The 23,455-nt window shown below is 36.3% G+C and overlaps 1 protein-coding gene across 1 annotated transcript; it reads right to left on the bottom strand.

The window, feature by feature from the left end:
• Positions 1 to 4,221: 4,221 nt before the first annotated feature.
• Positions 4,222 to 22,770, bottom strand: PLEKHB2 (pleckstrin homology domain containing B2). The gene is made up of 8 exons (XM_026701276.2): positions 22,630 to 22,770; positions 19,247 to 19,292; positions 17,055 to 17,207; positions 14,660 to 14,762; positions 11,257 to 11,296; positions 8,186 to 8,275; positions 7,375 to 7,477; positions 4,222 to 6,196 (listed from the first exon to the last, which is right to left on the bottom strand). Exons 2-8 carry the CDS (start codon positions 19,281 to 19,283, stop codon positions 6,060 to 6,062), a joined length of 663 nt encoding a protein of 220 aa, XP_026557061.1. The 5' UTR covers positions 19,284 to 19,292; positions 22,630 to 22,770; the 3' UTR covers positions 4,222 to 6,059.
• Positions 22,771 to 23,455: the final 685 nt, after the last annotated feature.

The raw sequence follows: 23,455 nt of genomic DNA, 5'->3' as shown, positions 1-23,455 counted from the left end.
ATATGCCAGAGTTGGCTTCATACAGTGCAGTGCCAGTATGTCACATCTAATGAATCCTTTGAAGTTTTTTGAAGTTTGGCTCAAGAATCATGATTTTATGAGAGCAATTGCTGGAATCCTGACACAAGGGTTGTAACTGCATAAATCAATTTTTTCAGTGCCATTTTTAGCTTCAAATGGTAATTAAATGGATGGTTATACACTGAATTTAATTTGCTGGTCTAATCTTGATAATAGCCTTTTTAAGTGAAATTTGGGCAAGTTTCTTTCCTTTCTTTATCACATGGGTATTCATTTCACCTAAATTTCCTTCTGTTGTCAGAAATCTACTTGTATAAGAAAATTCATAGCATTTGTTTATAACATTATTTATAACTATACAATCACTATCCACCTCTAAATTATGTTACATTGGTTTTGGCATCTATATAACTATCAATCTATAAAACTTAGAATTATAGGAAGATTTTACTGCTTAGTGAAAGTCCTTTCATTTGTGCTTAATATGTGCAATGTATCCCTTTGAATCTAATATTGTGGTATTGCTTGATTTTGCCTGCCATCTTGTGGTTCTCCTGTGTAGTTAAGGATTGCTGAGTCAATCCAGACTGAATATTGGATGGAATTGGGTTCAATAACACAAAGTAGCTTTTTCTGTCACCTCTTTTTGACAAACAGAATTAACAGGATCCAATATATTAATGTGTGTTGATTTTTGTTGCAGTTGAACTGTAAAAAACTTTTATCTAGCTTATATATCTATGTGGTGTAGTCTTGAATTACACCAATACTACAAGAGCGTATAATTGTAATTCCTCACCCTCTTTGTTTTTAGGTGATTTGATTATTTTATTTGTTTTGTTGTTGTTTTGTTGTTTTCTATTATTATCCAGAATCCATTAGAGTTGGTGGCTATTAATTCAAGCTTTTTAAAAAAACCACTGAACACTCTTATCACTATTGCTAAAATTAGAAAAGATATCCTGTCCCGTAGTCAACTTTATTTTCCTGTCCTATTACAAAGGGATTCAAAATTCTTCTATTTAAAGAAAATAAATATTTAGAGAGCTCTTCTGATCTTGGAAAAAGCAGAATCTTCCTTATTAAAACCTAAGCTAAGGCCATATAGTTGAAAATAGATTCAGCGTCTTGCATACATTTAACTGATGCTTTTATCTTTGCCTTTTTCTACTCCTCTTCATATTTGCAAAACTCTGTATCTTGCTTTGTAGTAAATGAAGTAATGCCAAATAAGATATTGTTGATTTTCAGCCATCTCCCTTAAGAACTTTATTAAGTATAAATTTTGTATACATTGCAATCCCTCAAATGTCAGTATCTTGTCTATAGCAGGGAAAGGTGGGAAGAAACCATATTGTATTCAGAAGACAGAACATTCCAACAGTGAAAACTGGTCAAATTAAAGCTCTTATCTCCATCACCTCTACCCAGAATAGAGAGAATGATTTTTTTTTTCTACCTAGTTAGTTTAGCTCTTTGACTGTAAATTTTGAGCTTTGTTGTTGCATATTGGTAGAATATCATTGGTTTGCTTTTCCCTCTCTATTCTTCTCAATCTGCATCCACTCCCACTTTCTACAGCCAGTGATCGGAAGGAATCCCAGAGGAATTGCTTCATGACTATGTCTTTATATAGATCCAATTCAAGTACATGAAGCCAGAGAATCTGGTGAGTGATTGTACATTAGTAACAAAATATTCATATACCTTGCCTGTTGGCTGTCTTATTGTTTTTATGTAAATTGATGGCTGCCCAATTTCAGTGGATTCTGGGTGGTGTACAAAACTAGGATAAAAATAAAAAGAACTATAAACATTAAATCAAACAAGAGAGCCCAGATTAAAATGATTTAATTAAAAAAAATCAAATCAGCAAATTGATTTTGAAACCCAGGCCTGGGACTAACACCAGCCATCAACCTTATCTCTGTGGGGTCCTGTTCCAGAGGGAGGGAAACAGAGGCACTTCCTGGCTCCCTTAAGATGGCAATATTTAATGAAGGCAACCTGGAGCTCACCCACTCTGCTGTATTGGATGGGCAGAGATGATTGGAGACAAGCAATTCCTCAGATATCCAGGCCCTATGCTAAACAGGGTGTTATAGGTAATAGCTAGCACTTTGAATTGCACTCAGGAGCCAAACGGCAACCAATGCAGCTCATGTAGCGGTGACACCCTGAGCACCCTGAGAGGTTCTCAATACTGCTCACACTGCTATACAGGTAGTCCTCTAAATACGATCACAATGGGCCCAAAAAAAAATGTTAAGTGAGACATTTGTTAAGTGAGTTTCCCCCATTTTACAACCTTTCTTGCCACAGTTGTTAAGTGAATCACTGTAGTTGGTAAGTTAGTAACCAGGTTGTTAAGTGAATCTGTTTTCCCCATTGATTTTGCTTGTCAGGTCAAAAAAGATCACATGACCTTGAGACACAGCAACGGTCATTAGTCAGTTGTCAAGCATCTGAATTTTGATCACATGATCATGGGAATATTACAAAGGTTATAACTGTGAAAAACGGTCATAAGTCACTTTTTTCAGTGCTGTTGTAACTTTGAACAGTCACTAAATGAACTGTTTTAAGTCGAGGACTACCTATATTTTGAGCCAGCTGCAGCTTCTGGGTTATCTTCAAGGGCAGTCCTGTGTAGAGTGCATTGGAATATCCCAATTATAAGATAATCAGGGTAGAGTAATTATATCACTTTTATAATTACAACACACTTATAATTAAGTTCAAGAACGATCACATTCTCCCATACTGAAAAAAAGCAGGTAAAGACAAAATCCTAAAATGAGTAACTTTGCCTATTGCTCCCTCTTTATTTTTGAATGGGTCCTTAAGTATTTTTTATGCATAGAAAGTTTTCTCTCTCCCAATAATTGGTTTGAAAGCTAAATTGTATTCCCATATTATAGTTTGTGGTTGTTTTTCAACCACTGTGTACCCAAGACATTTCAAGAAATATTGCAAAAATTATCTGTTATCTCTCCAATTCCTTCTCCCCACTACTTCACTTAAATGGACTTTCTTGTTTTTTCAAAGTCCAAGTTTTTCAGAGCAGCCATTGTTCAGAATCAAAACAAATCCTTCATACATATGTTCACTATATTTTTCACTCCTTCCAACTCCCATTAGATTACACACACACATACACACACACACACCTTTTCAGCACTGGGTAGCCCTATGCCTTCTAGGATACTGCTTTCATTATAAGTGCCCTTGCATAAATTCAAAACTGTATGACCTTCCCCAGAAATTCTATAGATCAGTGATTTTCCATCTGTGGTCCGCAGTTCCCTGGAACTATGAAGTTGTATCAGGGGCTCCACAAAGCCGTGAATAAATGTTATGATTTAAGTCTTGAGTTAAGTCTTGAGGTTCTGTGGCCACAAAAGGTATTTAAAGAGGGTCCGTGGTGAAGAAAAAGTTGAGAACCACTGCTATAGATCAGGGGTCCCCAACCTCTGGGCAGTAGCCCAGTACCACACCATGGCCTATTCAGATTTGGGCCACTTGAATGGCTGGAGCACACGCCTGCATGCACATGCATGCAGGGCTCAACTTGCATAAATGGCGAGCTGGCGGGCACTCGCACATATACAGGCCAGCGCACCAGCCCACTGCTCACGTGGCCCAGTTCTCCTCTCCCTCCCCCCCCTGCTGGGCCACCAAGATGCAAAGTTTTGGCATCACAGCTATAGATGACACATAGGATTGTTTTCTTTCCTTCTATATTTAACTAAAATTCAACAGTAAATCATCTGATTTATCCACTACATTTTAAAATCCTGTTAGAAAATGTTTTGTAAATTTTTGTATAATTGTTTATTTCATAAATAACTCTAGTTCAGCTAACACACTTAGTACTCATTTCTCTCCCCATTTTCCTTATAACCACTGCCCTGTGAGGTGATTTGGGCTAAGAATAACTGGCCTAAAGTCACCCAGCTGGCTTTTATGCTTAAGGTGAAACTAGAAGTCACATTTACATGGTTTCTAGCCTTGTGCCTTAACTACCAGATAAAACTAATGGTTCTCTTTCACTTCAAAGAATTCTGCATAATAGAGTACAAATGTTCCAATAAAAGACTTCTTTTATATTTTCTATATGTCTTGTAATAATCTGTGTTGCCTAACTTAGTTAATTATCAGGAGATGCCAGGAATATGTACCATTTAAACTTGCCAGCAGTTCAAAGACTAGATTTTATTTTATTTTTTTCAAGGTACAAATACAGTAGATAGAAATAGAGGATTCGGAAAAATCTATGATAAACATAAAAGGTGCACTTGACAAGTTACATAAAAAGGGCAAACACTAGTATTAATTTTCACTATATAATCAGTTTCTTATATCTTAAAGGCTTCCAATGTAACTTATAAATTTCAAAATAACTTATAAATTATTTAAATACATACATTTATGAAACATTTATTATTTTCAATTTACAGTGTGATCACATGAAATATCCTAGACTGGATCTACTTATTGAAACAAGAAAAATATATTAGCGGAGAGATTATTCATTTCTTTAAAAGAAAGCTTCAAAATTCAGCAATGATGGATGACACCCACATCTCTCATTAAATTGTGTTGTTGCATATATACCTAAGGCAAAAAGTAACAGCATATGCTTAATGCAAAGCTTACAGAAACCAGTATTAAGATTTCTTGTGTCATCATCCAGCTTTGATTTAATCATCCTATCTCAACAGGATATCACACACTGTATTAGCACTTGCCTATATGGTACTTGGCATCACCCAAGTCTGCTTCTCTGAAAGTTTCAACTTTGCAAAACGAAGAACAATAAAAGACAACTGGAAGAATTGTATGCAGATCTTAATATTTGAACAGGACAGGCATTCACTGTTTATAAAAATATCAGGTTCTCACTGTTACTATTGTGTGAGTTAAAAGTAGTAAATGAAACTCATCAGAAACTGTTGGATGTATGGCAGTCTTAATCACCAAGGACAAGCCTCTTTACAATGTCCCATTAAAACTAATTTGCAATAAAAAGAAATAAATGTCTTTGTTAGCCACTGTTCTCTATTTATATCATTCTACTACATTTAGAACAGTATAAAAAAAGCTTTAAATGCCCAGTAGAACTATAACATCTCCTATTATTCATCCAGACCCAAAGCCAATTATTTTCACATGCAGATTGAATCCTTTTGCTACTTGATTTATTCTGGCACAGCTAAAATTATCAAATTGAGAGTGTTAATATGTAGTCCCTATTTCCTACTTAACATCCCTCTGATGGGATGGGATGGCAACTCTGAGAGTTCTAAGTAACATACTCTCCACTTGGCTAAGAGGGCTAACAATTCAACTCAGCAGATCCAGAGACTAGTTAGTTGCTAGTCTTCCAACTAAATAAAATAGCAACTTATATGACACTAACATTATTTGCATGGTCATCAAACTCCTTTAAGTACAGATTGGAATAGCTTCAAAACAAAATGTTGGAGTGTTTATGGCTTAATGGTCTATTATAGGAGGATTTATATATTGCTATCTGACTTTATGGTAAATATTTACCAACTGTTGAAATGCAAGAACCACCTCAATCTATACATAGAGATTCTCATACTCCCCCCGCTCTCTCTTTCTCTCTCTCTCTCTCTCTCCACAGAGTATATAAAGTTATTATCTTTTGTCTTCATCGAGTGTTTAAAAAAGATACTTGAGTTTCCTTCTGAGGCAGCAGCTGAAGTAATTTTAAGAGAACTGTTAATATTTCACTGTAAAAAGAAGTCAGTTGTGGCTGTTTATTCATCATTAGTAATACTTCACTTGTTATTGCTGCTACTTGTTTATCATTACTTAGCCTCAAATTTACTTGACCTTTCTTAACTAAAATGAACTTTCTGGATGATTAAGAATGTGATTAAGTAATTCCAGTTAGTCAAAATATTGTTAGAACTTATGAAATGCCTATACACTGCTTTACTGATATATAGATTATTATACAAAGAAGATAATAAGAACCTCCTTCAACCTGAAGCTCCAAAGGAAACCTAAAACACCCAAAACAATGAGCCCAGGGCCATTCCTGTTGCTGCCCCAGCCAACATGCCCAATGCCAGGTCTCCATCAGTATCTCGGTAACGTTCTCGAATGATGACATGGTTTGCAGGAAGCGGGCCATAGGGACCTGAAAAAAACAAAAGGAGACATCCATAAACTTCTTTTTTTCTGTTTATTTTTGTATTGTTCTAGCACAAGGAATGTTAGATCTCCATAAAATTGGACAGCTAACACATTCTTGGTTAAACCTTATCATGAAGTAATAAAAGAAGTTTTGTAATGAATATCGACTAGAAAATCTTAAATTTAATAGCAAAGAGCATTAGAGAACATATCTAACGTTCTCTAACGTATTCACATATGCACAAAAGGGGTAAATGAAGAAGCATGAGTAAAAGAGTTGATTAAGACTGCATGTGTATTCAGATACTGCTCTCCTTTAACTCAAAATCCTCCAAAATACTTAGGAAGAGCAGGATGTCTTATTTGAATCTGTCATATGGAGTCAATTCTGCAACTACAAAAATAAAACTTAATCCTAAAATTACTAAGCTATTTTGCTGTGAGTGGATATAAAAAGGATATACTCAGTAATGCAATCTTCTAAACATCTACTCATAAATGAGTACCTCTAAGTTCAGTAGCATTTACTTCCACATAAGTATGTATAGAACTGCTTCCAAAATAACTTACTTACGAGATATAAAATAAGATAAATAAAATACTTTCTTTCAGGTGCAAGGAGCTAGAATGACACCATAAGCTGAACAGGGTTGCTTCCTTATTGTTGCTAGCCTATTTACAAGAATCTTGCCAAACTAACTGCATTCTCTTGGGAACAGTAGATAAAGTCTTCAGGAATTTTAGAGAGGGTCTGGCCTCAGCTGCTTTCTCCCCTGGAGCGATTCCAAGCTTGCTAATCTCTTTACTCCACATTTCCCCCTACTCCAGTCGGAGATTCCACCACACTTTCTCCCCATTTCTTAATAAATGGCAAAAGCAGCAACCTTTAGGGTACATAGGATTCCTTGCCTGGTGTTGTATCACCAAGATCACATGGCTCAAATTTCAATAGTCAATTACTCATTGAAAAACCAATAACCCTAACATAAGAGTATTAAGCATCTTAATAGACGTAATCAACTATTTTGCTTAAAACAAGCAAGAGAGTGGGGATTACATCTTTGGATTGCAAAAGGATTGCTTGTTCCTAATGTAGCATAAAAACTGCTTGTACATAATTTGTACATTAACATGACTCTAAACTTTGAATCAGCTCAAGAGCAAAATAAAAAGAGCAAGTACCTTGGTTTGGGTATTGGTAAGGTATAGCATATGTCTGTCCATTAGAAGTGTAGATGATCTGAGATCCTGGATATGCACCATTGTATTGTGGATAACCATAAACCTAAGGGAATTATAATCATGTTAGAAGCATCCGTGAAAACAATGGTGATAGTGAATAGGACCAATTACAAAACACTTATTTACCAGAAAGTCAAACAGTTTAGGGCAAGGGTGTCAAACTGGCAGCCCCTGGACTAGATGCGTCACGCGCAGGCCACAACCAGCTCCGCAAAGGCAAAAAAGTCTTGATACGTTATGATACATCATGTGACATGATCGAGTTTTACGCCCGTACCACTTTTACCTTCTCAGGATGCTCTCTCTGTCATTAACTATTTATGTCTCTCTTTTTTTTTCAGGATTGGCTAGCACACACAAAGATTATCATTCAATTCAATTTAATTCAGAATGCTTTTAGGATCTAATAGGGACCAGATTAATCCTCAGAAACTAAGGGTAAACTTAAGATAAATACTTTGCACACATTTATTTGCTTTCAGTCAAACAGACAGGGAAGGGAAAACTGAGTTATATCCACTGGTCCTCACAAGTGTCCGGGTGAGGTCTCAGAACTAGGAAACTACAGGCTATGCTTTCATTATGAGTGGGGGCATAATACATTTGCATAAAAAAAAATAAAAGTACTTCCTAACAGTCCTGCTTCAAGACGGCAATCCTGTCAGTAAGTTTAGTACATGTTGATATAAAACATGTCAATTACTGCTATTTTACACATTTACACATAATTTACACATTTGATTTGATGTACCTCAGGTGATGGTGTTGCACAAGCTGTATATGGAGGGGGTGCTGAAGAAATCGCATTGTCATCATACATCACCTCAGAAGCAACATAAGCCTGGACACATCAACATAAAAATATAGCAAAAGTCGGTCATGTTATTAAATGACAACCGCAACTAAGCAGTTCAAACCTAAGAAAGGCAAAGACACTAACATGATTTGCACAAAGGTGGTGTTTGTTGAAAGAGACAAAGATGGGGGGGGGTTGAAAGCAATGTTTCTAACTAATGGATAATTTAATATCTATTATGCATAATATTCAAGTTAAGTCACTCGGTTTTGCTTTCTATTTAATATCAGAAAGATGTCAAATAAAAACAGTACATACAAAATTCCACAGGAATACAATAGGACTATGATGGTGAACCTATGGCACACGCACCACAGGTGGCACGCAGAGCCATTTGTGCCAACACGCCAGCCGCAGGCAAACTTACCGCACTGCGCATGTGCACACCTCACAGCTGATTTTTGGCTGGTTTGAGGCCTTTTTTGGCCTCCCAGAGGCTTGAAAAAAGCCTCTGCAGGCCGAATAGGCCCATTTCGTCACTTCCAGTATACAGGCCTATTCAGCCTGCAGAGGCTTTTTTCAAGCCTCTGGGAGGCCAAAAAAGGCCTCAAATGAGCCAAAAATCAGCTGTGAGGCGCAGTGCAGGAAAAGAGTGGAGGGGCAGGGAGAATTTCACACGCATGCACGGGGGGCATGGGGACATGCATTGCCTTTTGGGTCCTGGCATGTGAGCGCGTGCACACTAGCACACGCACAATTTTTGCCACAGGAGCCCAAAAAGGTTAGCCACCACTGCAATAGGAGATGCCGGTGTAATTTAGTAACACAGGTCAGGCTGGCTAGTATTTGTGGAAGTAAAATTAATCCTACGATCACACAACAAGACTTCTTACAAAAAAGGAAAAAAGAACTTGAAAATTCTAGGTTTCTATAATTACTCAATTCTTGCAACAGTTGAGAAATACCACAATGAATGGCACTGCATAGGAAACTATTTTCAAGAGCCCATTCTGCCATTCAGATAAGTACCATAAGAATGAGAATAAGAATCCCAATTAGGAGTCCCACCAGATTTTGAAATTTTTTTATTCAAAAGCAATTTGATTTGTGTTGGCTTTGTGCAGGTAGTGATTGAATCCTGATTGTTTTTAAAGTATTGCATAACCCACTGTTTATATAAAAAAGTCTCTTGCTATGTTGCTCTCCCCTGGGGCTAATTCTTTTACTCTTTTCACTTCTGCAAACAAATTGTGGCTTTTTATAAAACAAGTTGTTATTTTACAAACCTCTCACTCAATGGACTCTGAAGTCTGTTTGTATAATCCTGGTGCTCTTTTCAAGTATATTGGATTACAGGTCCCACCACCTCATCCAGCAAAGTAACAGGATTTGTAATCCAACAACTTGAATACACCAGCCACCAAAGCTGCTTGAATTGGTAGAACAGATCTATTCATGAGATTAACTCTGCCTACGCTGTCTTGAATATTCCCCAAGGTTTACTTTTAGAGCATGAAAAGGGAAGGGGAATGGAAGGGAGAGAATAGGAGGGAAGGGAAGGGAAAATACTTCTTTAAAAAAATCCCCTATATTTTAACTTTGGGAAAGTAAATAATTGGCCATATATGGAATGCTCGCTTTTTTCTTTAACCCTGAAAGTTTGTCTTATTAACATATACAAGGGACTTGGTTTGTAGATTTTGCTCTTATTTGCATTTAAATAATCCCTTTTAATCACAATCTGTAACAAACTTGACAAAAAGTGGTAAACAGCATCATTATGTTCTACTGGTTCCCCCCCTTCAGATTGGGTTACTCAATAAAATACAATAATGAACAATGTGAAATGTGGCATTGATCCTAGCAATTTGCCAATAGTCTGGTTTTCTTCAAAGAGACAATACACATTGTCAACTAGCGTTGCTCAGATTTTGCCCAGTGTGTAGCTTTTGAAAGACTTATACTTAGCCATACAACTAAATAACCTAAGTAACTAACCTGCTCTGCAAGTTCTTTGTCAACAACACCAAATGGAAAAGTGAGTTAATTGAGCAAGTTATTGTTCATCAACAAACAGCAAAGTGACCCAATACCTTTGGTTCCAAAAGTAACTCTTGATGAGGTTGTGTTCTTCCAAAAGGAGGGGTCTCCAACCTTGGCAACTTTAAGACTTGTGGACTTCAACTCCCAGAGTTCCTCTGCCAGCTTTGCTTAGAGTCTTAAAGTCTTAAAGCTGCCAAGGTTGGAGACCAATGCTTTAAATAACAGTAGAAGCCACAGCCATGAGAGCTTCTACCAAGTATCAGTTGCTGTGCCATTTAATGTCCTACTATGCCAGGATGCCCTGGTATCAGTAGATCAAGTCTTACTCATCACTTGACTGGATTACCAAAAGACTATATTAGGTGGCTTGCCATTGGAAGTGACCCAGACTCTACAAGTAATACAAAACGTAGCAACCCAATTACTACTGAAAGAATTCTCAATGCAGTTCCAGGGTATCTCTAGCAAAGTCCTACCAGAAAAAAATCTGCCTATCTGTTCAGACATCTGGACAAGGCTTGTTAAAGGTTTCTTTATAGGGTTCAATTGGAATGAGAACCAAGTGATAGATTTTCTCAGTACTGCTTCCAACACCCTCTGAAATACTCTTCCCTGGAAATGCAGAAGGTCTTAACCCTGCTTGCATTTTGCAAACAAATAAAATACTATTTTGTTCAAGGAAGTTTTGTTCCTTCTTGGTCATTTGTTATGTTTAACTTTTGTTTTTATCTTTGAACTGTATGTTTATCTTGTAGTTGCCCAACCAAAGCCAATTAGAATTGAGGCATGATATACATATTGGGAAAAATAATAAATGTATTTATTTATAAATTATTATATTTGTATCAATTATTAAAATATTAGTTACATTAAAGTTTATAAACAGCCTAAGATTATATTACTGAAATGGAATTAGATTCAAAACAAATAAATAATTAGGTCTCTCACCACAGATTATAGCAAGAACAACAACTAATACTCACTTCATTTGTTCTGGCATCCTGAAGAGCAATTTTCCAAGCCCTACAAGAAACGTGAGCTAAGTCAAGCACAAAAAGGAAACAAATCACTAGCAAAGATGAAAAAATATATGCAATTACCAGTTACAACTAAATCATGGTCTAATAATAAAAATTCAAATATTTTAATTATTTATATATTACAACAATGTATTATTATGGAATAATATTCAAAGTGAAATTGTATATGTTTGGCATTCATTATAAAGACGTATGACATCAGTAAAGACTGAAGCCACAATTTGGGCTGGGAAGCGGCTTAACCATCTTAATCTGGTATATCAAACCATAGTGGAAGGGGTCATATATGTTAACTGCCCATATCTAAAACATTGTGACTCGATTCCAATGCATTAAAACCTCACATTCTAAAGACTGAATGGTAGATTTAACAGTTCTGTGAAGTTTCTTTTTTTTGGTCATCAGATGATAGATCTTATAGAAAATTGTTAATATGTAATTTTATGTGGGTGGGGATATATTAAATATTCCTGCACTTGTTACAAGAATAATCAGAAATTACTTCATTAAATATTATTTTTAATATTTCTTTTCTTTTTTTTTCCTTTCTTTTTTGCACTTTATATTTTATATTTTTTACTTTATTTTCTTGTTCTGATTTTGGTTTATCTTTTAATATTCCTTTGAATATTGTTAAACTCTTTAATAAAAAGGATTTTTAAAAAAGAATAGTTAACAGTTAATAGTTATCAGCCACAGGAATCCATTTCAGCCACATAAAATACATTATTACTTATAAACCACTACCAACTACTCTAAGGACAATATATAAAAAGTAAAACAGATATACATCCTGTCTAAAACATAAGTTTAAGATTAATTTCTCTTCTTGGCAGGAGTATCAAACCCCACATCTAAGTTCTTGATCATCATAGCAACGCTGCTGAAATGAAAATGCATTATGGTACTATCCTCTAGGATAACAATGGATAACATTCAGCACATTCTGATAGACTATGTAGCCCAAAGGCTTAGAGGCAATAAAATTATACCTTGGCTATTGCTCTATAATTATAAGAAAACTGGTCCAAATTATTTGTTGCTTTCCCAAGTCATCTCAATGTCCTTGAGCTCTCCCTAGAGTGGGCCAATGTAATGTTTTAATAGCTAGCAATGCATTAAAGAACCAGTTTTTCTCTAGAGTAATCAATGTGGCTCATTGAAGATTAACCTACTATTTCGAACAGTCAAAATTCCAATATCTGCTTAAATTCTTCACACGCAAAGCATGTTCTATGGCATCCAATGAGTATGGGTAGATAATGGACAGCAGAGTGTCTTGTGGTTTCTTTTTTTTTTTAAGTATTTTTTTATTTTTTTTATTGTATTCTTTGCAACATTTTGGTATCGGCATACATTCATTTTACATACATTTTGTATACCATGTGTATTTATTATCATACTATAATATTTCATATTCTTTATTTATCCTTATATCTACTATTTAACCAATTATACCATGCATTCCAAATCAATAACATTCAGTTTCTCCTCTATCTTTTATTTCCATTGTCAGCCTATCCATCTCGGCACACTCTAATACTTTCCTTATCATACTTCCCTTAGATGGTATAATACACTTTTTCCAATTTTGCACATAAACAATTCTAGCTGCCATTATTAAATGTAGCATTAAATATTGTATTTTTGTCATATTTTCCTGTTATTCTACCTAGTAAGAATATCTCCGGTTTTAACTCTATTTGTTGTTTAGTTATTTCCTCAATCCACCTTCTTATCCTCATCCAATATTTTTTTGCTACTGGGCCACATATGATAGTATTATTCCTTGATTCTGTTTACATTTCCAACATTCCAGTGATCTATTTGGAAACATTTTTGCTAGTCTTGCTGGAGGTAGTTGCCATCTGTAAAAACATTTTATATACGTTTTCTCTGTATGTTGGTGACATTGTCAATTTATAATTTTTTCCCCACAATTTTCCCATTTTTTATAATTCTATAGTGTAGCCAAAGTTTCAGACTATCATGAAAAACATCTTCCATTTATGTAATGTTAAATATTAGAAAAACAAAACTAATGTCACTCAGTATGATTAGTAATTCTGAGCATGGAACAGCCCATTATTTGGTAGTCTCAAGAATGAAACATGGGGAAGAAGGAATTATCTTGAAAGGAATGAGAGAAAACAGATTGAAAGTAGAAAGTTTGTTTTTCTATTATCTCATTCATGTGTGTGTGGAGGTGTTTATATGTCAGAGAGAGAGAGACCCTAGGAGACATACAATAAATATTATAGGTTGTGTCGTTGGTCTCAGCAAAATATAATGCCTGAAGTGCCAGAGAACTAGCAGCAGTCCACTGAAAATAGGTCCTTATCTCAAAAGCCCTTACCAACTTCAGGTTCCCCTTAAGATATCTTTCATCCATTGGGACCCGAAAGCTAAGAGCAATCCTAAAAAAACAGAGGACTAAGCCATAATTGAGCTTACAACTGCTGCTTGCTTTGTTAAAGATGTCACTCATACTGATGCCTCAGAGCAACCTTAGTTCACCTGTCATTGCCACTGTCACTCTGCTACTTAGGTACCACAAGACATTAGGGCTGAGATCAAGGTTTCTATGGATGAACTCAGTATTTTGACTGTCACCTTTAATATATTAAATGTGCTGGCTAGAAAGGGAGAGAGGGAGAAGGATTCTTTATCAGCCTGTCTTTTCATCTCAAAAAGAGTTAATCCTTTCCTAATGACTCCATCACTCTGATGACCAACAGTTTCTATAATATTTGCAGCATATAATTTGATATTCACCTTGTGGATTTAGAGGATCACAAGATAATCTAATTCACAGTAGTTGCTTTTAACATATCAAGAGCAAAAATTATGCTGGTGACATTCTAATGGACAGAGGGAAACTTAACTTTGTTTTAGCAGTTATGTGCTAATATATGCTAATCTTGAAAAAAGAAAGCAAATACACTCAATTGAATACTCAGGATAATCTAGCAGGATTCATTTCCCTGAATTTCAAGTCATCAGATAACATAACAGGTCATGGAAAGTAAGGTTAACATCTATTGTATATCTTCATGAAGAACACTAAAGCATTTTTAAAATTATGTACAAGTATACTTAGTTGCTGATAAGAAGATACACAGACAGATACAGGAAAGATAAAAAAAATAAAGAACGTTATAAAAAAGAGAAAACCAAAGAGACCAACATTTTGCAACTGGTAAAATTGTTACTTTTTTACCTAATTCATATATGTATACAGATTACATCAAAAGCTATTATGCAAATATAAGCTATTTCCATTATGAAAGCTACTAAGCTCCTATATTTGAATCAAAGCAGAAGAGGCAAACCATTCAAAACTCACAAGCAATCATCAGTACTTTCTGCACAGAGATTGAGCACCTTCCCATCACGGCTAATTATCTGCAGCAAACAGTCTTTAGCTTTGCCCTCCGGAGGCTGAAAACCTGTCCAAAAATAGAAATGCTTTTACACCTTGTGATGAAAAGTTAATAGTTCAAAATAAAAAACAGACTCTCAAAAATCCAGACAGATGTTATTAAAATGCAAGGGGGAAAAGGTAGTTCCATTACCCCACACCTTTAAAAATTTGTAAAAGAAAAAAAGTTTATACACATACACACACACACACACACACACACACACACATGAAACAAACAAAATGTTAAATAGTTATATTTATGTAGTTACCTACCAAGCAGATCTAAATTATATTAAAGCAATCAAAGTATCTTTACAATCCCCAAGGCATGTCACAACTTTTGAGCAACCTAATGTTTGGAAATTGAAAGTTAAAAATTGATACACCCTATAATATATATATACACATACACCACAAACACACACACACTTCATCACTGGAAGTTTTAAAAAAAAGACTAGAAAGCCACTTTTCTCAAATTGTATAGGATCTCCTACTTGAGCAAGGGGTTGGACTAGAACAGTGATCACCAACCAGTGGGCTGTGGACCACTGGTGGCCCATGAGAAAATTTTGGTGGTCCTTAGAGAAATGTCACCCCCAAAGCCCCAAAGCAATTAATCCAGGCTATGCAGGAAGGAACACAAGGCTGGGCTGCCCACGTGGCCCGTGGAAACAGAAGGCTTGCATTGCTTGCACTGCGAACAACACGAGGTAGTGAGGGGAGTGGGGAAAGGGCAGAGGGGGGAAACTTGCCCCATTCGCCCCACGCACCTCGCTTGGCCACTGGGCTGCTTCTTTCTTCTCCTGCTTCTGGCTACACGCAAGGAAAGCAGCAAAACTCTTTCTTTCTCTTCCCCAAACTCCATCAGAAACGAGTCTCTGGAACCCTGCAGGGCATCCTGCTCCGAGAGGCTGTGCTGGTGCGACAAGTCTCACAAAGACTCATTTTTGGGAGAGAGAAAGAAAGACTTCCGCTGCTTCTGCTGCTTTCCTTGCATGAAGCCAAAAGTCAATCAGTCAGTCTCTCCCTCTCCCTCTCCCTCTCCCTCTCTCTCTCTCTCTCTCTCTCCTCCTGAGAATGGAGCTGGAGAAGGCGTCCTGCAATCCCAAATAAAGAATGATCGATCGGTAGGAAAATGGGGTGGGGAATTTTCCTGCAGACTTTTTTGGGGGATTTTCCCAGGGTTTCAGGTCCGCAGGATTTAAAATTATGAGTTTGGTGTTCCCTGAGGTCCAAAAGGTTGGCGACCCCTGAACTAGAAGACCTCCAAAGTTCCTTCTAGCTCTATTCTGATTGATTGAAAATAGTTCAGGTGTAAAATAATGCATGTTTAAAAAACAACCAGATCAAAAAATATAGGAATATATGAAAGGATAAAAACAACTTAACTTCTATTTTAAGTCCATAAAATTATAAAGCTATAAAAAGTTCAGAAAGACATTTGAACTTGAGATACAATATGGACAACCATTTGACTCAAAATAATTTCCAAAGTCACACGAAAGAAGTTATCTAGACAAGTCCTTCCCAGTCTAGCCACCTTCCAAATGTATTCACTTTAACTGCAGAATTCCTCAGGATCAGACAAAGTTGGAATTAGAGTGTGTGTTCCTCAGATGTATCTGCAATTTGCAATTTCCACTTATCAGATATAATCCTATCTTCTGCAATAGCAGAAAACAAGTGTGTTCTATCTCCTGTGGAGCACTGTTTCTTATATTCCTTAATTTTTTATTCTCTAAGTAAACATACCATGCAATTTTTTTCAACTCAATTTTAAGCAGAGGGTAGCAAAGAAGAGCTGGGCAGTAATCATCCATATCATACAATACGAAACTGTTGCCAAATGGGGCAAAAAAACTGCTTGAATTGTTCATTACATATATTCCTTTAGTTATGAAATATATTAACTGAAACTTCCAACATCCTCTCTTCTCTTATGAAATAAAAAACAACTAATCAAAGACAGGTATACAAATTCTATCATTAGAAAAATAAAGGGACTCGTTTTATCACTGCCAGAAAACCAATTATTAGAACACTAAAATCCTATCTAAGCCTACATAAAGAATAATTCCTACTGAATCAATAAAGCCTATTATTTTGTGTGCTCACATACACACATGCAAAAACAACCATTACTGACTGCCATTTAAAATTATTTCTCTGCATTCAACATTTTAATTAGTTTTAGACCTACACCATTAATACCATTATTACAGGTACATTAAGTTCTCTTAGATATATAGGACGGGGGAAGCAGACATAGTCATGTGAAGGGAAATGAAAAGTCATTTAAAAAGCACATACTCACCTCGGCATTCATTTCCCCCTCTGACATTGATACAGTCAATTTTCATGTGAACTCTATCTTCTAGATCATGCCTATGTTGGTTGTCATAAAATAATAAATGGCCATCAGACCACAAATCAAACCAATTTTTCTTCCAGCGTCGTAAAATAGTACCTAAAGAAATACATATAGAATAATCATGGAAGATGAAGACAAGTGAGCAATATGCAAACCTGACTTGTAACTTATTCATGTTGTGTATGTATAGGTTTTGTATAGTTTATCCTTTTAAACCACCAGCCATTAAATAAATAAAAAACTTGGTTCTCAAAACAGAAGAATTGTGTACGTCTACTTTAACTAAGAGAAGGACTAGGAGTGACATGACAGCAGTCTTCCAATAGTTAAGGGGCTATCACAAAAAAAGGGGGTCAACATATTTCGCAAAGCTGTCGTCCCCCCCAGGGCAAGACTAACATAGAACTAAGGAGAAATTTTATAACAATTGGAACAATTCATCCATGGAATGGCTTGCCTCCAGAAGTTCTGGTTGCTCCACCACTGGAGATTTTGAAGAAGAGACTGGGCAACCATTTGTCTAAATGGGTGTCAAACTGACATCATCTTGACGGCGTCATGTGGCTTATCCACACTTTTTTTCCCTTTGCTAAACCAGGTATGGGTGTGACCAGCACATAACTCATCCGGCCCGTGGACTGGGAGTTTGACAGTCCTAGTATAGGGTCTTCTATCTAAGCAGGGAGCAGGTCTAGAAGACCTCCCAAGGTCCCTTCCAACTTTATTATTTAATTATTCTATTATTTGTTAAACTGAAGTAATTAAAATCACTGATTGGTTTGAACATTCTTCAATGCTTTAAGAAAGAATTCAAACATTTTCCCTTTGAAAAAAGTTCAGTTAATTACCTCAGGATATAGGAATGATCACTAGCCATTAATCTTGTAATCTTTAAAAGAAGATTAAAAATGCTCATGGAAAATGAGGCTATGCCTGGCTACTGAACAATACCCCTATACCTCAAATTATCTTCAGGGTCACAGGAAAGGCTGGGGATTCCTCTGAATATCAGCTATTGTGAAACAAGAATCAAGTGAGCTTTCCATAATCATCCAGATATGTAGGAACCAAATACTGTAAGATCTGAGTCTGCTAAGTTACTCTTCTTTTTTTTAAGATACAGCTTTGAAGCCAGGAAATATTTCCTGACTCGTCCTAAGAACTAGCTGACTCGTTCTGACAAACCATTTATCAAGGCCAGCAATTAAGTTTTCTCATCTAACCAGTGAAGGAGATAAACATGTCTACAATCACTGTGTGGCCAAAATGATCTTAGCACAATACTTTCATTTTAATAATGGCAATTATTAAAGTATGATAATGCAAACATGAAGCCTTTTTCACATGTTTTTCTGACAGATGGAAGAACCAAATTATTGATCAAGTAAGAACTAAAATAAACTAAGAAGTTCATTATTAGCTGACCTGAAATTTTCTTAGTCCATGCAACCACCAAGACCGTTAACAAGCAGCACTTTTTGAATCCAAGCAGCACTATTTTGGGAAGAAATATCTAATCCATATTCTCCCACTATGTATGTAGCCCACAACTCCAGAATTCCCAACCATTTCCCAAGTGGAAATCATAGGAGTTGTATCTTAAAAGGTTACATCATGGCAATTAGACCAAAGTTTATTAAAACTGAAGCATTTTGATACTCATCCAAGTAACTTGTTCAGTCAAAATGAAACGTGTAAGTTAGGCAGGGAGTCATTGGGATGTACTAACTCTTGCCATACCAACTGCAGGGGTTCTCCCCAAAATGTATTGCAAATGTAAATGAAGACTCAATCATCCAGGCCAAAAGCCTGGATGATTGAATCTTCATTTACATACGAGTTATAGCTCTGCATATCTGGGGATTCTCTGGGAACAGCTGCTTTCCCTTTCTCCCCACTACAAGAGTTCTTCCCCACTACCATCACCAATGTACATTGTCCTGTGGGAAGAAAAACAGCTTATTGATGGAAGGGGAGCTCCAGATTGGTAGAGTAGGGGGGGGAAAGCTCTTGCATAGAGAATGCTGTTTGCAGGCTTTTTAAAACAGGCAATATGAAGTGACACAATCATTATTTCTTAATATCAAGCTATTTGACCCCAAAGCAAAGAGTGGGTAATGGAATCCATTACTTACTTTGTCGGAGCAACCATCCACTTTTCACCAACGCCATCACCAATCTCTAGAGCAAAAAGAATATGATAGACTTCTGAGATATAGCAAAATATAGCAGTAATGAGACAATGCATCAATATAACAATTCTCAAAGGGAATCTCAACTCTGGAAGTTATTAACATATCTAAAGGATGCCAAATTAATGAAAGTTGATATAAAATGCATTCCTCTCTCTTGTTGGTGATTAAAAGAATAAATAACTGATATTATTGTGGCCATTTAATACTTATTTTTATCCCACCATTATTTTTTTAATAAATAACTCAAAGAGGCACAGCAACAACCCTGTGAGGTGGGTTGCGCTGAGAGAAAGTGACTGGACTAAAGTCCTCCTTACAGCTTTCATGACTAACACAGGATTAGAACTCAGTGTCTTCTGGTTTCTAGCCTGGTACCTTAATCCGCAGGTCAAAATGGCTCTTGTCCATAATTTTAATTGTAAATAAATGAACTGTCCATAACTTCTAAAGATCCTTATAATCTCTTAAATATTTTCAGGACATTTTTATTACTTCACTTAAAAAACTAAAATATCATACTATATGAAGGACTTTTCTGTTTCTGAGAAATAAGCAGATAAAAATTATAACATTCTAGGCTCAGGAAAATCATAAGATTTAACAACAATGCTGAATGTATGTACACCTGCCTTTCCTTCCATTATTTCCTGTTAATTATTTAAACAGAACAGCTAGAGAACCTGCACCATAACTGATTTGCCAAGAACCACCTGGATATGGCAGATCAAACTAGCCTAGATGTTACTTAATGTTATAATTCCAAGACAATGGAAAAATTATAAATTAAAATTGTGATAGGAATATATTAATCAATTACCTATATATGCAATATATGTACTTTAGAGATTTAACCTATGTTCAAATTTCTGAAATCAATTTAAAAACTGAAATAAATTTGGAAACTAATAAATATCCCACATTTTGCAGTCCCAGGTGAGAAAAAACAAGGTCTTCAAACATGGACTACTCTAAGCCCCACTGCTGCTATCTCCATGATTGTGTGTGTGTATGCATGTGTGCATGCACATATGAATATGTGTGCCTTCAAGTTGGTTTTTAACTCCTGGCAATAGCTTGGGTTAGTGCAAGGGTGTCAAACTCACATTGTCACATTGGCATCACATAACATATGGGGACTTTTCCCCCCTTCTTTAAACCAGGCATGGGTGTGACACATCCAGCCCATCAACCAGGAGTTTGACAGCCCTGGGTTAGTGCCTACATTTTTCTTGGCAACGTTTTTCAAAAGTGGTTTGTCATTGCCTGCTTCCTAGGTTTGAGTGGGAGTCATTGGCCCACTTTGTGTCTAAGCGTAACTATAGCCTAGTCTCCTACTTTCTATTTGAGGACTTAACCACTACACCAAACTGGTGGTAAACAACCACCAATACTGGGTAATAAATAAAAGTTATATTAGGCTTAATGCTATGGTTAATGCTGAGGTGGGAGTTGGTAGATTTTATTTTTCCCCTTTTCAGCCATCCTCAATTTTCCATTCAGCCTAGGGATAGATTTGTTAAAAACAATGCTGTCTCTGCTTTAAGGGCAAATTCAAATGATAAGCAGCAAAAGCCAAAGAAATAAATAGATGAAAGGTAAACCACACCTGTATTTGCTAATACAAAATTACATCTGCAGTCTGAAAAATTGTCTTCAGTAAATGTACAAGAAACTTCCAATGAAACTTTTCTCAAGAAAAGTTAGAAGAGGGTTTTTTTTTTTGTCCAGACTCTCACAGTTGCTTTGGAAGCTCTTCCCAATAATTTCCACAAATTTATTGTGTTGGGAAACAGAAGTAGAATTAAAAAGCTCTATGTGCATTTTAAATACCCCTTTCAAAGAAGCTGCACATCTCTTATATATTCTGTGTAAAAGGTTTGCTCCACATTGAATCATGTTCCATATTACTGGCATAAGCTCTTTAAAACAAGATTTAGAACAGTAAAATTCTTGGAATTTCTTTCAACTAGAGCCACCAATATATTGACAATTCCATTAAACTTTTAATTCATAAAAATTGACAGACATTACCTGTTTGATCTTACTGGATTAAAATTTATATCTAGGTAAATTGAATATATAATACATCCTAACAATGAATATTTCTAAATTCCTGTATGGATCCACGAAAGTTGAGAAAATACATTTGTATCCATTTGAAATGGAAACTGCATTATTCAAAATAAATCATTTTACTAGAAACAAATGCTAACTTTCTTGAATGCTAAATGATTAATTTTGTAATTTTATGTAAGGCTTGCTTCCAGATGTTTCAGGATCACAAATTATAACCAGCCATTATCAAGCAATCAAAATATATTAACTAATAAAAGATAGCATATATACGGCATACATATATAAAGTGATCCTAATATGTTGACTAGTGATAATGGGAATTGTAATCAATGTATTTGGGGGGAAAAGATCACATATATTTTTGTACATATCTAATAATTTCCCAATCTTTGTTTCATTTCATCAGATTTATAAAAAAGGAATTTTACATCTCATTGTGCTGGACTTTTTCTTAAGGGCAAAGCACAAAAGAAGTAACTGCAACCTTTAAAAACAAGCAACTCCCGACTCTCTTCTTTTGTCTAACAGCAGGATTTTTAAACCTTGGATATGACCATAACATCAAGCAAAAACTTGATGTTACTGTCAAAAACAAGTAAGCACTTTTTTCTATGACAGCCCGATGTTTGTTTATATTGCATAGTTCTTAAGAAATAGATCGGCGCATCATTACAGTCTTGAATTATCTTCTGCGGGAATTCAGAAACCCTTAAGAGTTTGAAAGTCTATACTGGTAAAAGATGGTTTTAAAACCTGCAGTCCCTCCCCCGCTCCTAAAAAGGCTATACTGAAAAGCCATTAAACTATCTTCTCTTTCCTGATGTAAAACTTCACAGCCTTCTTTTCTCTGACATTAAGATGGGCAAAAAATATAAATAAGAGATTCAGACTCCATGAACTCGTTACAGCTCGAAGGATTACAAAACGCGATTGGCGTGACCTCGTTGGATTTGTCTCTGCCTCCTCTAGACGAGTTGTAGCCGGTGTGGCAGCCAGCCGCCCTCCCATCCCACCACGGTAGTACGGCTTCCTGTCTGTCTGTCCTCCCTGTCCTCTACTTAAGGACTCACACAAAGCGCACCACCGCCCGTCGCCCGGCTGTCTGTCTGGGAAAACACGACCTCCAGCGCAGCTAAACTTCGAGACCTAAAAAGTTACCCCTGGAGCTACTCTTCTCCCTTTTCTGGAAACGATAGAATTAATCATACATTTCAGCGAGAAGGAGGTGCAAAAGGCACTTATCTGACCTGTTACACTTTGCAAAGAACGCACAACTCCTGGAATTCCGGCTCTCGTTCTTCCTTGTTGCCGAGAAATGGAAACGCTTCCCCGGCACCACCTCTCAACGCCCAGGCCTCTCTCGTCAGATGGATCCTGTGATCGTTTGCGTCACTTAATACAACTGCACATGCTCATAACCGTAGGTGGGAATTGTAGTTTCCCAAAGCAAAAGAAGGAAGGTGACACACACATACCGTTATTTAATTGTGCAATATAGTATTATGTCACAAAAACAAAGGATACGTTGATATGAGAAGATATCTGTGGAACTATCTACACAGTTTCTCAAACTTAGCAAGTTTAAAATAGTGTGGACTTACAACTCTCAGAATTCCCAGTCCATAGTGGTGGGGGAATTCTGGGAGCAGAAGTCCATACATCTTAAAATTATAAAATTTGAAAATACTGCCCTACAACCATTCCCTGCGAAACCTTTTCTCCTATCTCAACTCAAGTGGAACAAATTATGCCAAGAAGAGATAACAATTATCTGCTAAGGGATAATGCCAGGAGGCCGCATATAACACTTGAATCATGGGCTAACTCCCCAAAATGAAGGATGCTCAAAGTAAGGCAGAAAGAATAAATATATTGTTTTTAGGGAGATATTAACATGATTCTGCTTGATAATGAAATGTGTGCCAGATTAAAGGGTCATCCATCGGTCATTCACCCATATTTGTCAAGCAGGAAACGTCTTGCTTACAACAAAAACCACAGAGGTACAAGAAGCCAGGATTTTAGCAAGGTGGGTTAGCAAAGATTTTGTGAAATCCAGCTACTTTCGCCCAG

This window comes from Pseudonaja textilis, chromosome 4 (assembly GCF_049901715.1).
Source record: "Pseudonaja textilis isolate UNSWEBS1 chromosome 4, rPseTex1.2, whole genome shotgun sequence".
Classification (NCBI taxonomy): domain Eukaryota; kingdom Metazoa; phylum Chordata; class Lepidosauria; order Squamata; family Elapidae; genus Pseudonaja; species Pseudonaja textilis.
This window is presented reverse-complemented; position numbering and strand designations above follow the sequence as displayed.

What these genes read in the sequence shown, in the direction of transcription:
- PLEKHB2 (XM_026701276.2), bottom strand. Translation starts at nt 19,283, where the DNA reads ATGGCGTTGGTGAAAAGTGGATGGTTGCTCCGACAAA. An exon ending in AGGATGCCAGAACAAATGAA is followed by an intron (nt 8,276 to 11,256) that starts GTGAGTATTAGT and finishes TGATGTGTCCAG; the next exon opens with GCTTATGTTGCTTCTGAGGT. An exon ending in TTACCAATACCCAAACCAAG is followed by an intron (nt 6,197 to 7,374) that starts GTACTTGCTCTT and finishes TGTTTTTTTCAG; the next exon opens with GTCCCTATGGCCCGCTTCCT.